The 12195-nt window shown below is 35.2% G+C and overlaps 1 protein-coding gene across 7 annotated transcripts in view; it reads left to right on the forward strand.

The window, feature by feature from the left end:
• SUCO (SUN domain containing ossification factor) overlaps positions 1 to 12195 on the forward strand; it is a 53420-nt gene that overhangs the window by 21066 nt on the left and 20159 nt on the right. For 5 of the 7 annotated variants that reach the window (XR_435829.2, XM_006767006.2, XM_006767001.2 and 2 more), the window contains exons 10-15: positions 1109 to 1216; positions 2627 to 2732; positions 4831 to 4851; positions 5057 to 5112; positions 5831 to 5922; positions 7238 to 7303. Coding sequence is in view for 6 of the 7 variants with exons in the window: in XM_006767006.2 (XP_006767069.1) it covers positions 1109 to 1216; positions 2627 to 2732; positions 4831 to 4851; positions 5057 to 5112; positions 5831 to 5922; positions 7238 to 7303 (449 nt within the window). In the remaining variant the exon portion in view is untranslated. The remainder of the gene's footprint in view (positions 1 to 1108; positions 1217 to 2626; positions 2733 to 4830; positions 4852 to 5056; positions 5113 to 5830; positions 5923 to 7237; positions 7304 to 12195) is intronic. The other 2 variants (XM_006767003.2, XM_006767004.2) reach the window with 1 other exon arrangement.

The following is a 12195-nucleotide window of genomic DNA, read 5'->3' on the forward strand; positions in this document are numbered from 1 at the left end:
TTATCTCATCATTGATATTTTTATTGCTCTCTTCCTCTCTGAAATAAAAAACACACATTAAAAAATAAAAATAAAAACAGCTTTATTGAGGCATCATTGGAATACAATGAACTACATGTACACTAAACTGCAACATGTCAAAGTGTACAGTTAGTTCTCTTTGACATTTTATGTATGATACCATAACCCAATAAAGATAGGGAATATATCCATCTCCCCCCCAAATTTTCATGTGCTCCTTTATAATTTTTCCTCCTACCCCCCTCACAACAGCAATTACAGATCTGTTTTTTATCAATATGAATTACATTTTTTACATTTCTATAAAATGGGAATATATAGTTTCTTGTGCCATTTTTAACAGCTGTCTGGTATTTTATTGTCTGAGTGGGCAATGAAATCAGTCCTCCTTTGTGAATCCTCTATGCCAGTGCTTGGCAAACTCATTAGTCAACAGAGCCAAATATCAACAGTACAACAATTGAAATTTCTTTTGAGAGCCAAATTTTTTAAACTTAAACTATATAGGTAGTAGGTACATTGTTATTAACTTAATTAGGGTACTCCTAAGTCTTAGGAAGAGCCACACTCAAGGGGCCAAAGAGCCACATGTGGCTCGAGAGTCGCAGTTTGCCGACCACGGCCTATGCTAACCATTTAGGTTGACTACCATCCTCAAACCCCAAACTGTGCTTTGATGTATTAAAATATATCAACAAGAATGAATGTTTGGAGTCATGTATCCTTAGGATAAATTTCTAAAAGTGTATTGCTAAATCAAAGGCTGGGTATCTTTTGAGACAATATATATGCCAAACTGCCCTAGACTAGTCAGTTTATACTAATCACTAGCTGTTCATAGTGAAGTCATTTCTTCTCCAAGAATGACCTTTCTCATTAAAAAAAAATATTATGGCATAAAATCAAGATCTGTTTATGCTTGGGAAATATTGTTGTTCCCTTATAGATAACTAAGCCTGCAAATCCTCCTCCTTCCTTTTTAAACGAGTCACTTTATGAACATCTGGTTTATGCAAACTATTAATGTAATGTTTAATATGAACTGTTTTAATTGGTTTATCTAAATTGTCTTGTTTTTTTTTTGAAGGTTTGTTATTGAACTTTGTGAACCAATTCAAGTAAAGCAGTTTGATATTGCAAATTATGAATTATTTTCTTCTACCCCTAAAGACTTTCTGGTTTCTATCAGTGACAGGTAAATTCTAAATTGGTTTCTATAACACTTATGCTGGATCTCTAGAATAAAATTTTTTTAACTGGATCACTTTTTAAAAATATTAATTATTTTATGTTTTATATTAATGTATTAATTTATAGGACCAGTAATAATACTGCTGTAGTGTAGGCACTTGTTAAGTAGTTTACTTTCATTAACTCATCTAGTGCTTCTAACAACAATATATTAATTGCCTTCTAAGATGAGGTCTTTTGAATGTTCTTAAAAAAATGAGTAATTAATATCATGAGTTTATATAAATGAGGTATATTTTTGTTAAAGTATATTTTGAAACTTTTTTGTTGGTGTGTGTGATGATAAAAGAAATACTAAACATACTTTGTAAGGAATTCAGTAAAGAGCCACAATTCTGTCAACCAAAGATAACTATTATTAACATGTTACATATTCCTTCATCTTTTCTATGTATTTATTTACTAATCCTACAAGTAAATTCAGTTTTTACTGCTTATATCCTGAGAATATTCTTTTGTCTTTTAAACAGATTATTTTAAATGAGTACTTAATATTTTCTCCCCAATGGAGGAGTTTATTCATTTTATAAATGCTTTTTGAGTGCCAACAGTGTGCCATGTAGGATGCTGTTATTTATTTAACCATCCTTCTATTATTGATCATGAAGGGTTTTCCATGGCATTTCTTCCCCACCCCACACTGAGCATTACATATTTTGAAAATAAATCTTCAAAACCTCTGAGAATTCCATCCATTTTTTCCTCCACTAATCTTGCTCAGATCACTTTTCTCTAAGCTCTAAATATTTATAATGTCAAATGTCCATATCAGCTCTGACAGTGTGTGTGTTGTGTTTTTGTGATAATAGAGCACATGCTATAATAAATAATAATTTTAGGTTTTTTTATATTAGATTTCCTTTTCAAGATTGTATAGATATGTTAGATTTGTGAAATGCAAATGTGATTTTAAAGGGTCTCTTCTGTTTCCCTGTCCATCAGTATTTTTATTTATACTTTATTTCATCATGCACTGGTCAGCACAGAAAGAGTAGCACCTCCTTCTTCCACAACAATCTGGCAACTTCCTGCTTTACAACCTCCAGTTTACTTGAAAGCCCTCTCAAGAAGCGCAATCCTGATCCCATTTTCATCTTCTTGCCTTCCCTTCTATTTGATAATGGTGTGATTTTTTCAAAACGTTCTTTCTCCATAAAAAGGAACCTGTCAGAGTTTTAGTTGGAAAAGAAAATGTATGTATTCCACTCAATATTTAACTCACATTTAAACAATGTTAAGTCACTATGTTCACCTGGAGCGGAAAAAAGTATTAATGATATATTTTGAAGATGTGATGGGACCTCTCAATATGTGTTTCATGATTTTTTTTTACAAGAATATTTCTATTTTCTAGGTATCCCACAAATAAGTGGATTAAACTAGGGACTTTCCATGGTAGAGATGAGAGGAACGTCCAGAGTTTCCCTTTAGATGAACAGATGTATGCAAAATATGTGAAGGTAATGTTTACACATATGAGACAGTGTTCCAGAATGAAAACACACCTATTACTCATACTTTATAACCTCACTACACCTGCTTAGAAATTAGAAAAATTAAGTGGAAATTTACTGAAGTATAACATTTAATTAAAAAAATTTTACTTGGATATATTATTTTCTGAGACAAAAGTAATATATTCCCTTTGGTGTTACTGGAAACCTAGGCCAGTTTTTTTATATTTGTGGGAGTCTTTATGTAAAAGCTCATTTTCATATTATATTTCTCATTTCAAAACCTATATCTGTTAGTCACTGAAATCTTTAAAGCAGGTCTGACTTCTTATTAGAATCTGATTTTTGAGTCATTTCAACTTTTACTATCCAGTTATTTGTTGTTGTTATAGATTTTGCCTTTTATGTTCAAGTAAAATATTCTGTGTGTCCAAATACCAAATAAAGTCAACTTTTAAATGTTTTTATTCGGTATCCCTGCTGCTTTCTCTACCAATAAGTCAAGTAGAATTATCACTCTTGAATTGATTTAGACCAGTGATGGCGAACCTATGACACGCATGTCAGAGGTGACATGCGAACTCATTTTTTTGGTTGATTTTTCTTTGTTAAATGGCATTTAAATATATAAAATAAATATCAAAAATATAAATCTTTGTTTTACTATGGTTGCAAATATCAAAAAATTTCTATATGTGACATGGCACCAGAGTTAAGTTAGGGTTTTTCAAAATGCTGACATGCCGAGCTCAAAAGGTTCGCCATCACTGATTTATACTAAATGTGGGAATTTTCTACTCTTCTCCTCCTTCCTTTTTTTTCTTTAAAATAATAGCCATACTTTAAAGTACCATTGTGTCCAAAATATGACCTTCTGGAATGACAACAGCTCTAATTTCTCCCTTTTATTCCTTAAATGTGGAAACTTATAGCTACTAATTATCTTGTGGGATTTTACTGTCTGCGTCTTGTTAAATATATATTAAATTGGCTTTTATAAGTGGGTAAACTTGTAGTATTCTTACTCTCAGTACAAACATGCTAAATTCTATTTTTAAAATAGCTGTTATTCTCAGAAAAATGAAGGTACATTTTCAGTTTCTTTTAAAATGAATACTGAAATAATGGTTTAATGGCCTTTTTATATTAGCACAGTTTCTACACTGTGATGAGGGAAAGCATTGACAATTATTTGGCAGGTGATACAGTTGTATTTAATTTTATAATTCAAACAGTTCACATGTTATGAAATAATTCTGAGGATCCTCTTTTATACCGTCTACGTTGTTAATAATGAAACAGCATTTTCTTGTAGCATAAAAATATGACCGAAAAATCTCCCTACCTCGTCTCTTTGATGGTGGGAGACGACAGAGCATTTTGACAATTAGTTTTCTAAAAAGTCCTTTTTAGTAGAATTATGTCTAAAACCAAAAAACATTAAATGTCATTAAATTTACCTTGGTTTTTCATATCCCAAAAGAACTAAACCCAAATCTACAAAGTGCTCTTTAGTGTCTTATATTTTTAAAGTGGGTTGATCTGTATATCTTCTAGTGCTTAAAGTTAATGCCTGCATTATCAGAGTATACCAAAAATTCATGCTTCCCCTAAAACAATTTATGTACAATATTGTAATATAATAAATATTTCATTTTATGCTAGTTAATCATTTTTTTCAGTATGTACATGTGTATATCAACATATGTATGTATTAGTATATAAATTCATATGTAGGTATATATATGATACATAACAATATTTAAAGTAATATAAGCCACAGGTTGTTTCTAGAGACGTTTTACTTTTAGAAAACTTTCTTAACTGAGAAATAAAACAGCAGCAATGAATTTTAGGTTAACTTAATAGCCTTAAAGTTAATTTATTTCATCACAGTGAGATTGTACTTTCTCGTTGTGATGATAAAAATTTAAATCATTGCTTTGATTTCTGTAAAGAATTAAGGGTACTACAATTTTATCCATCAAAGTACATTGCTTTCTGTACTTTGTGCAATGAAATTTACAAATATTAAATGTTACTTATGGCATGTAATCCAGACTTTGGAACTGATTTCTTTTTCTTTTCCTTTCTCTTGCTTCAGATGTTCATCAAGTACATAAAGGTTAGCAACCTTCTCTTTTGCAATATTGGATAATAGGGCATGGCATACTACTGCATGGCAAAAAACATACAAACCTTTACAAGTACTGATTTTGGGGAAATGAGAACTTTATTTTTAGAAATGTTATAAATGAAAATCTGAATACATTGTTGGATAATCTCAGAACACGGTGTTAATTTCCCATTTCATATGCTTTTATTCTTAGGTGGAGTTGGTGTCCCATTTTGGATCAGAGCACTTTTGTCCATTAAGCCTTATAAGGTAACACAGAACAAAATACATTTCTGAGTGGTTTATAAATAAAGTGATACACAAAAATCCCAGTATGTTTAAAGTGAAGAAGTAATTTTCTATTATGTGAAGTTAATACCATGGAAATATAAGCTCCTAAACCTTTTTTGCTCTTGAATACATTTTAAGAAAATGTCAAAATTTCCTCTGTTAAGTAAAAATAACTATCATTTTATGTGTTGGGTTTAGTTTACTTTCTATTTTGCTATCACAGCAATGCAGGAGACATTTTAGACTAATATCAAAACTTGGTCATTATATTTGTAAATGCCTTAAATAGATTAATTTTACATTAACAGTGGCTGACTGCAGTGTAAGGAGCAGTCTTTTTTTTTTTTAATATATATATTTTTATTGATTTCAGAGAGGAAGGAAGAGGGAGAGAGAGATAGAAACATCAATGATGAGAATCATTGATCAGCTGCCTCCTGCATGCCCCCACTGGGGATTGAGCCTGCAACCTGGGCATGTGCCCTTGACCAGAATCGAACCGGGGACCCCTCAGTCTGCAGGCTGACGCTCTATCCACGGAGCCAAACCAGCCAGGGCAGGAGCAGTCATTTTGAAGTCCAAAAGCTAATGGTCCTCAAAACATGACCAAAGTTAATGTATTTCATCATTTTTTGTGAAGAGATGACTCTTAACTCTGTTTTGTTTAGAGAATCTTTAATGAAGTTGTTGTTAATAGGGTATTTGGCACTAGCATGGTGGAAGAATATGAAGAAATTGCTGATTCCCAGTATCAGTCAGAACGGCAAGAATTATTTGATGAGGAGTATGGTAAGTGAGTATTATGTATATACTAGAGGCCTGGTGCACGAAATTCATGCAGAGGTGGGGAGGTGGAGGGGTTGGGGTGGGCGTCCTCCCTCAGCCCGACCTGCACCCTCTCGAAATCCGGAACCACTGGCTCCTAACCGCTGGCTTGTCTGATTGCCCATAACCACTCTGCCTGCCTACCTCATCACCCCTAACCACTCTGCCTGCCTACCTCATTGCCCTTAACTGCTTACCTGTCTGCCTCATCGCCCCTAACCACTCTGCTTGCCTACCTCATTGCCCGTAATCACTCGCCTGCCTGTCTGATCACCCCTAACCACTTGCCTGCCTGCCTGATCATCCCTAACCACTTGCTTGCCTGCATGATCCCTCTAAGCACTCTGCCTACCTGCCTGATTGCCCCTAACTGCTTGCCTGCCTGCGTGATCACTCCTAACCACCTCTGCCTCGGCCCCTGCTGTGGCTTCGTCCAGAAGGTTGTTTGGCTGTCCGGTCTAATTAGCATATTATGCTTTTATTATTATAGATTTTTTCTTTTTTAAATTGTATAGTAATGGGTAACTATAGATCAGTTTAAAAAATTAATATGATGGTTATCTTTAGACTTTAGGTTTGTTGTTGTTTTCAACCTTAACTAATTTTTTCTTAAACCTATTTTCTAAAATGATTTTCTACTTTGTAACTTGAGTTGTCTTCCAAGCTTATCAATCAGTATTTGTAATTGGAGCTCCCTTCCATAATATCTGTGCTGTAAATTACAATTCTTTATCTATGCCAGGCCCAAAATCTATTAAACTCATAAGATAACTGAAATAGTAGAATTGAGTATTAATTCCTTTGATTTGCTTTGGAGTCAAAAGCAAGCACATTGAAACCTGAGACTTTGAAAAACACCTGTGAGCCTGAAGGGTTAGGAGGGTTTATGACACTCTCCATTTCTACTTTATCAATTCCTACCTAGTTTTAAGATCTCTTAAACCATAATCTGAACAATTTAAATTTTCCCTTCAGTTTTTCTATAAATGAAATGAAGACATTGCGAGGGGTTTGTAAAGTACATTAAAAACCTGAATAAAAGTCTTATAATTGCTGATTAAAATTTTGTTAATCAGTAGAATTACTTTTCTTGGTTTATATCTATTGGATAAGTGACTTCTGAATCTCATTTTCTTTTTGTCAACATATTTTAGGTGTATAATGAATATTTATTATAAATTTTGTTTTAAATGTCAGCTGACTTTGATATAATCTGAGCTTTCAAACATGTTATGGAGATAGTTCTCAGTGTAAGTACCTTCATTGTCTCTTTAAACAGATTATCCATTGGATTATAATACTGGGGAGGATAAAGCCTCAAAAAACCTTCTTGGTTCCGCTACAAGTAAGTATGTTGGGGGTTTTCCCAGTCACTGTTAAAGTGTTTCTCAACTTTTTCTCCCTGACATATGTGGTCATTTTGTTGTGGTGTAGTTTAGGAAGCTCATCCTCCAAATGTTCAACTTTGAGTTGAATTTAGATACTGATTTTTGAAAGATATTTCTCTGGAAATAAAATTGAAAGGATGGATGAAAAGAAAGAGGAGAGGTAAAAACATAAGCATAAGTTAGTTCTACTCTTAATTAAGTGTTCATAATATTAGGCAAATTACTTACAGCAAGGAAAGGAGTATGAATTCACTTAGGGACAGTCTTTTAAAGAGGTCCCAGACCATATGAGTAGGAACAGCTGGGTAACCATAATGGATGGGAAAGGAATTTGAACTGTAATTTCAGAGGTCATTACCCATCAGTGAAATCCTACCAAGTGAGGATTCTTTCATCTCTGGATATGATTAGTTTCCTATTTAAATATAAAGGCTGTTCCATAATAATGATTCCCAAGGAGTAACAGTAATAGTAATATTATACACTCTTTGTAAACTAAAGAGACAGTGCCTATGATTAGTGGTTTTGTTCTTGTCATTCCAACCTACAATGTGAACCTAATGGTAGGCTAGCTAAGGAGACTTCTGGAAAAAAACTGTTACTGACTGACACTTTTTTTTACTGTTAGAATGTGGGTAGGTATAGTTTAATGTTTGTTATTTTTCTTGAAGAATGTAAAAGTACTAGAAGAAGCTTCCTTTTTATTTGGAGATTAATTTAGTAGAAGATCTTAGTAAAATAGGTTAACTGCTTGTGCTTTTTCCTTGTTGTTTCTAGTGAGTTAAATTGTTGAGTCCCAGTCTTACAGCCCATTGACTATAGCTCTTTTAGATACTTACCCATAGTACATATACTAAGCATATGTACCTAAGACACAGTATGTGGAGTTGAGTCATTTCTCTTTCTTTTTATTTTCTTTTTCCTGTCTTCCTCTAGACTTGGGTGGATTTTTATTTTAGTCCTCACCCAACGATATGCTATTGATATTTAGAGAGAAAGAAAGGGGGAGAGAGAGAGGTAAACATTGATGTGAGAGAGAACTATTGATCGGTTGCCTCCCATATGTGCCCTGACGGAGGATCAAACCCGCAACCTTTTTGGTGTACGTGATGCTGTTTTGCCTACCTGGTTATTAATAATAATTTTGATGTCCTTACATAAGTATTTAAAAATTCTATGTTATGTAATACTCTTCATAGTCCAGTGTTGCTGAATTAGCTGTGAGGAAACATCATTATTTTATAGAGTCAGAAAATAGTCCCAGATAAAAGATCTCTAATTTTTTTGAAGATTACTAGAAAGGAGGAAGCCTCTTAGGGAAATAATGCCTTAACTGTAATTTTAGATAAAGAAAAACTCATTGATATTCTTGGTTTCTTTTTCTATCTTCATACAGGATTAATGCATAAATACCACTAAAACCTAGTTATAGTTTAGTAGGGGTATTTCCCTGTTTGTAGTTACTACCCTCACCAGTGTATTGGGTTAATTAATTAGGTGTAGAATCTGTTTTAGATCCTACTTTTTGGATTTTTCTCTTTGAAGGTGTGTTTCCTGTTAACACATCATTTATTTTTCTTTTTATGGCTCTTGAAGGGCAGTCCATTTATCTTCCAGTGTTCTAGGTGTTGGCAGAATTTGTATAGTGAGACTAGATGGGTGAGAGGATGTCAGCTAAGCCTAGAAAAAGGGGTTTTAAAAAATCTCCATCTCTTGAAGTTTCAGAACGAGAGAGGCAGTGGGAGCTGAATTATCATAAGGCTGGTAGGTGTGACCTAACATTGCTGCCTTCTATGCCTGTGTCCTAGTTTTCTCTGAAGAGTCTGGGACTGTTTTTGCGTCTGAGCTAAGTACCGCCTCCAAGATGGTGTAACTTCAAGGAATAAATAACAGAGAGGAATCAGGTCAAAGAGCTAGTCTCTGACACTGGAATGTTCAAGTTGGACTACAATCATCACCACATTCTAAATTAGCTCAATTGGCCGATTTTGAACCTCATTTATTGCTGGTATTTACGTAGCATCTCCTAAACAATTCTGTGTCTTTAATCTTCATAGAAACTCCTTTTTCCTTTTGCTATTGAGCTGTTAGTAGCCATAGGGAATATATGTCACCAGAGTGTATTGCTCCTGATGGGACTTGGTTATCAAAAAGCATGCATCCTGCCGGAACCGGTTTGGCTCAGTGGATAGAGCGTCGGCCTGCGGACTGAAAGGTCCCAGGTTCGATTCCGGTCAAGGGCATGTACCTGGGTTGCGCCCACTTCCCCAGTGGGGGATGTGCGGGAGGCAGCTGATCGATGTTTCTAACTCTCTATTTCTATCTCTCTCCTTTCCTCTCTGTAAAAAATCAATAAAATATATTTTAAAAAAATAAAATAAAATTGACCTAATCTTTTCTAAAAAAAAAAAAAAAGCATGCATCCTGCATATTTAGAAATTGTTGATATTATATAATTTACTTAAGCCGAAAAGAAAGAAATTACTTAGAACAGGGTTCTTGGCTCTATATGAATGTGTGTGCCAGTTCTGGCAATTCTTCACCTGATTCTTTCGATTACATTCTTGAACCAGGACATTTACATATTTTACATCAATAAGAATTTTCCATATCACTCTGCTCTCTTTGTGCGTTGTCCCGTGGATTTTTCAGACCACTCTCTATGTTGATGTTCTTGCAAGTCTGCCTTTACTCCCCAGTATGGTCTGCCTTTTGTTAGAATGGCAGATTTGCTGAAGGCCAGGTTTCTGTGTATTTGTTTAAGACAAAGTATTGGGTTTTTTTTGTTTTTAAAGTTTTTATTTTAAAAATACATTTTATTGACTTTTTTACAGAGGGGAAGGGAGAGGGATAGAGAGTTAGAAACATCGATCAGCTGCCGCCTGCACACATCCCACTGGGGATGTGCCCACAACCAAGGTACATGTCCTTGACTGGAATCGAACCCGGGACTCTTCAGTCTGCAGGCCAACGCTCTATCCACTGAGCCAAACTGGTTAGGGCCAAAGTATAGTTTTTGTTAAAAGTCAAAGTATTTTTTTATGATTGTATATATTTAAAGTTCTAGAAGGAAGAGAGAGTGAAGCACGCTGCAAAGGTGGATTAATGCACGCAGGAAGAAGTAGACTTTTTGTTGGTTTGTCTTGTTCTGTTGTAGCATAGGTCGTCTGTCTTCTGTGTCAGAAAGAGCAGTTGCTGTGCTGGACACTGAGTACAACATACTGACATTTGGTTCCTAGGAGGATTTAATTCTTAAAGGGAAGATATGGGATGAATAGTTGCCCGACTCAAAGATAAGGGGGTTAGCTAATCCAGGAGAAATTAGGGAGAGGTATCTAACTTGGCACTATCTTTCAGATTATTACCTTTGCCTATACTGAAGGCTTTTTAGTTACCTCATGACCATCATGGCAGGCTGTCATGTGTTTAGGTCCAGATTGAGAAGGGTCAGAGTAGAATATTCACAAAGCTGCTTTCTCTTGAAAGCAAAAAATAAAAAGACTACATTTGGCAGTGTTCTCTGAACATAGCAAAACCAGTTCTTGTAGGTTAGCTGGGTTGAGAAAGTATAAATTTGCTAAATTTTGCTTCTGTTAACTTAAGTGGCCCCTGAAATGATGATAAATAATATTTTAAAGTGATGGATAGTATAAATCTTCTTTACTGTATGTGCTAGCATTAAAATTTAGCTTAAAATGTGCTCTAAAGCTACTTTCTTTGTACAGATTAATAGACATATTCTTTTCTTAAATTGTTTATAATAAAAGGGTAATATGCAAACTGACCAAACGGCAGAACGACCGGTTGCTATGATGCACACTGACCACCAGGTGGCAGATGCTCAACACAGAGCTGTCTCCTGGTGGTCAGTGCATTCCCACATGGGGAGCGTCGCGGGAGCCACTCAGCCGTCAGTCGGACATCCCCTGAAGGCTCCCGAGTGCTGGGCTGAGGGACACCCCCCCTTCCCCCAGTGCGCGAATGTCGTGTACCTGGCTTCTAGTTCTTTGATGATAAATGCCAAAAAATTTGAAATCAGAGGTAAGAATCGCTCTTTGAAGCACAAGAGACTAGAGCAGGGGTCCTCAAACTACGGCCCGCGGGCCACATGCAAATACAAATATTGTATTTGTTCCCATTTTGTTTTTTTACTTCAAAATAAGATATGTGCAGTGCGCATAGGAATTTGTTCATAGTTTTTTTTTAAACTATAGTCCGGCCCTCCAACGGTCTGTGGGACAGTGAACTGGCCCCCTGTTTAAAAAGTTTGAGGACCCCTGGAATAGAGCATAGACCTGATTCCAACATTGACTGAGCTGCAGCCAGCAGGCTAAGTAGAAGAACCCATACTGCTATTGCACTATTGGTTGACATTAAAAGTGGGTTTATGAGGAAATAACAGTTTCCATTGCTACTTCATCTTGGTTTGTGAGGATATATGGAGTTTCCATTCCTGTTTTTATCTCATGCTGAGGCATCTCCTTAGTCCTCAGAACTTAGGCTGCTTCTCTGTTTATCAGTTTGCCAGGCCAATGGACAAGGTTGACCTATATAATCTTAGATATTCAAAAAGAAGATACAAAGCTTTCATGTGTCATACTAATAATGATTGGAAACAGTAGCCCTGCTTTGTTGTCTTTCACACTATAGAATCATATTTATGTAAAGATCAAAGTTCTACTAGTTATAACTTTGAAGCAGTCTAAAGTAGTAGTCCCACTACTTCTCCTTCCATAAAGCACACATTTAATAGGATCAACTCCAGGTGACAGTTCCCACCCTTCTTGCTTGGCTATCTTTTCCTCCTATATCCTTTCCAACTCTTCACATCTGTGGTTTTCATGGAAAG

Source organism: Myotis davidii, unplaced genomic scaffold (assembly GCF_000327345.1).
Source record: "Myotis davidii unplaced genomic scaffold, ASM32734v1 scaffold580, whole genome shotgun sequence".
In the NCBI taxonomy this organism is placed as follows: Eukaryota; Metazoa; Chordata; class Mammalia; order Chiroptera; family Vespertilionidae; genus Myotis; species Myotis davidii.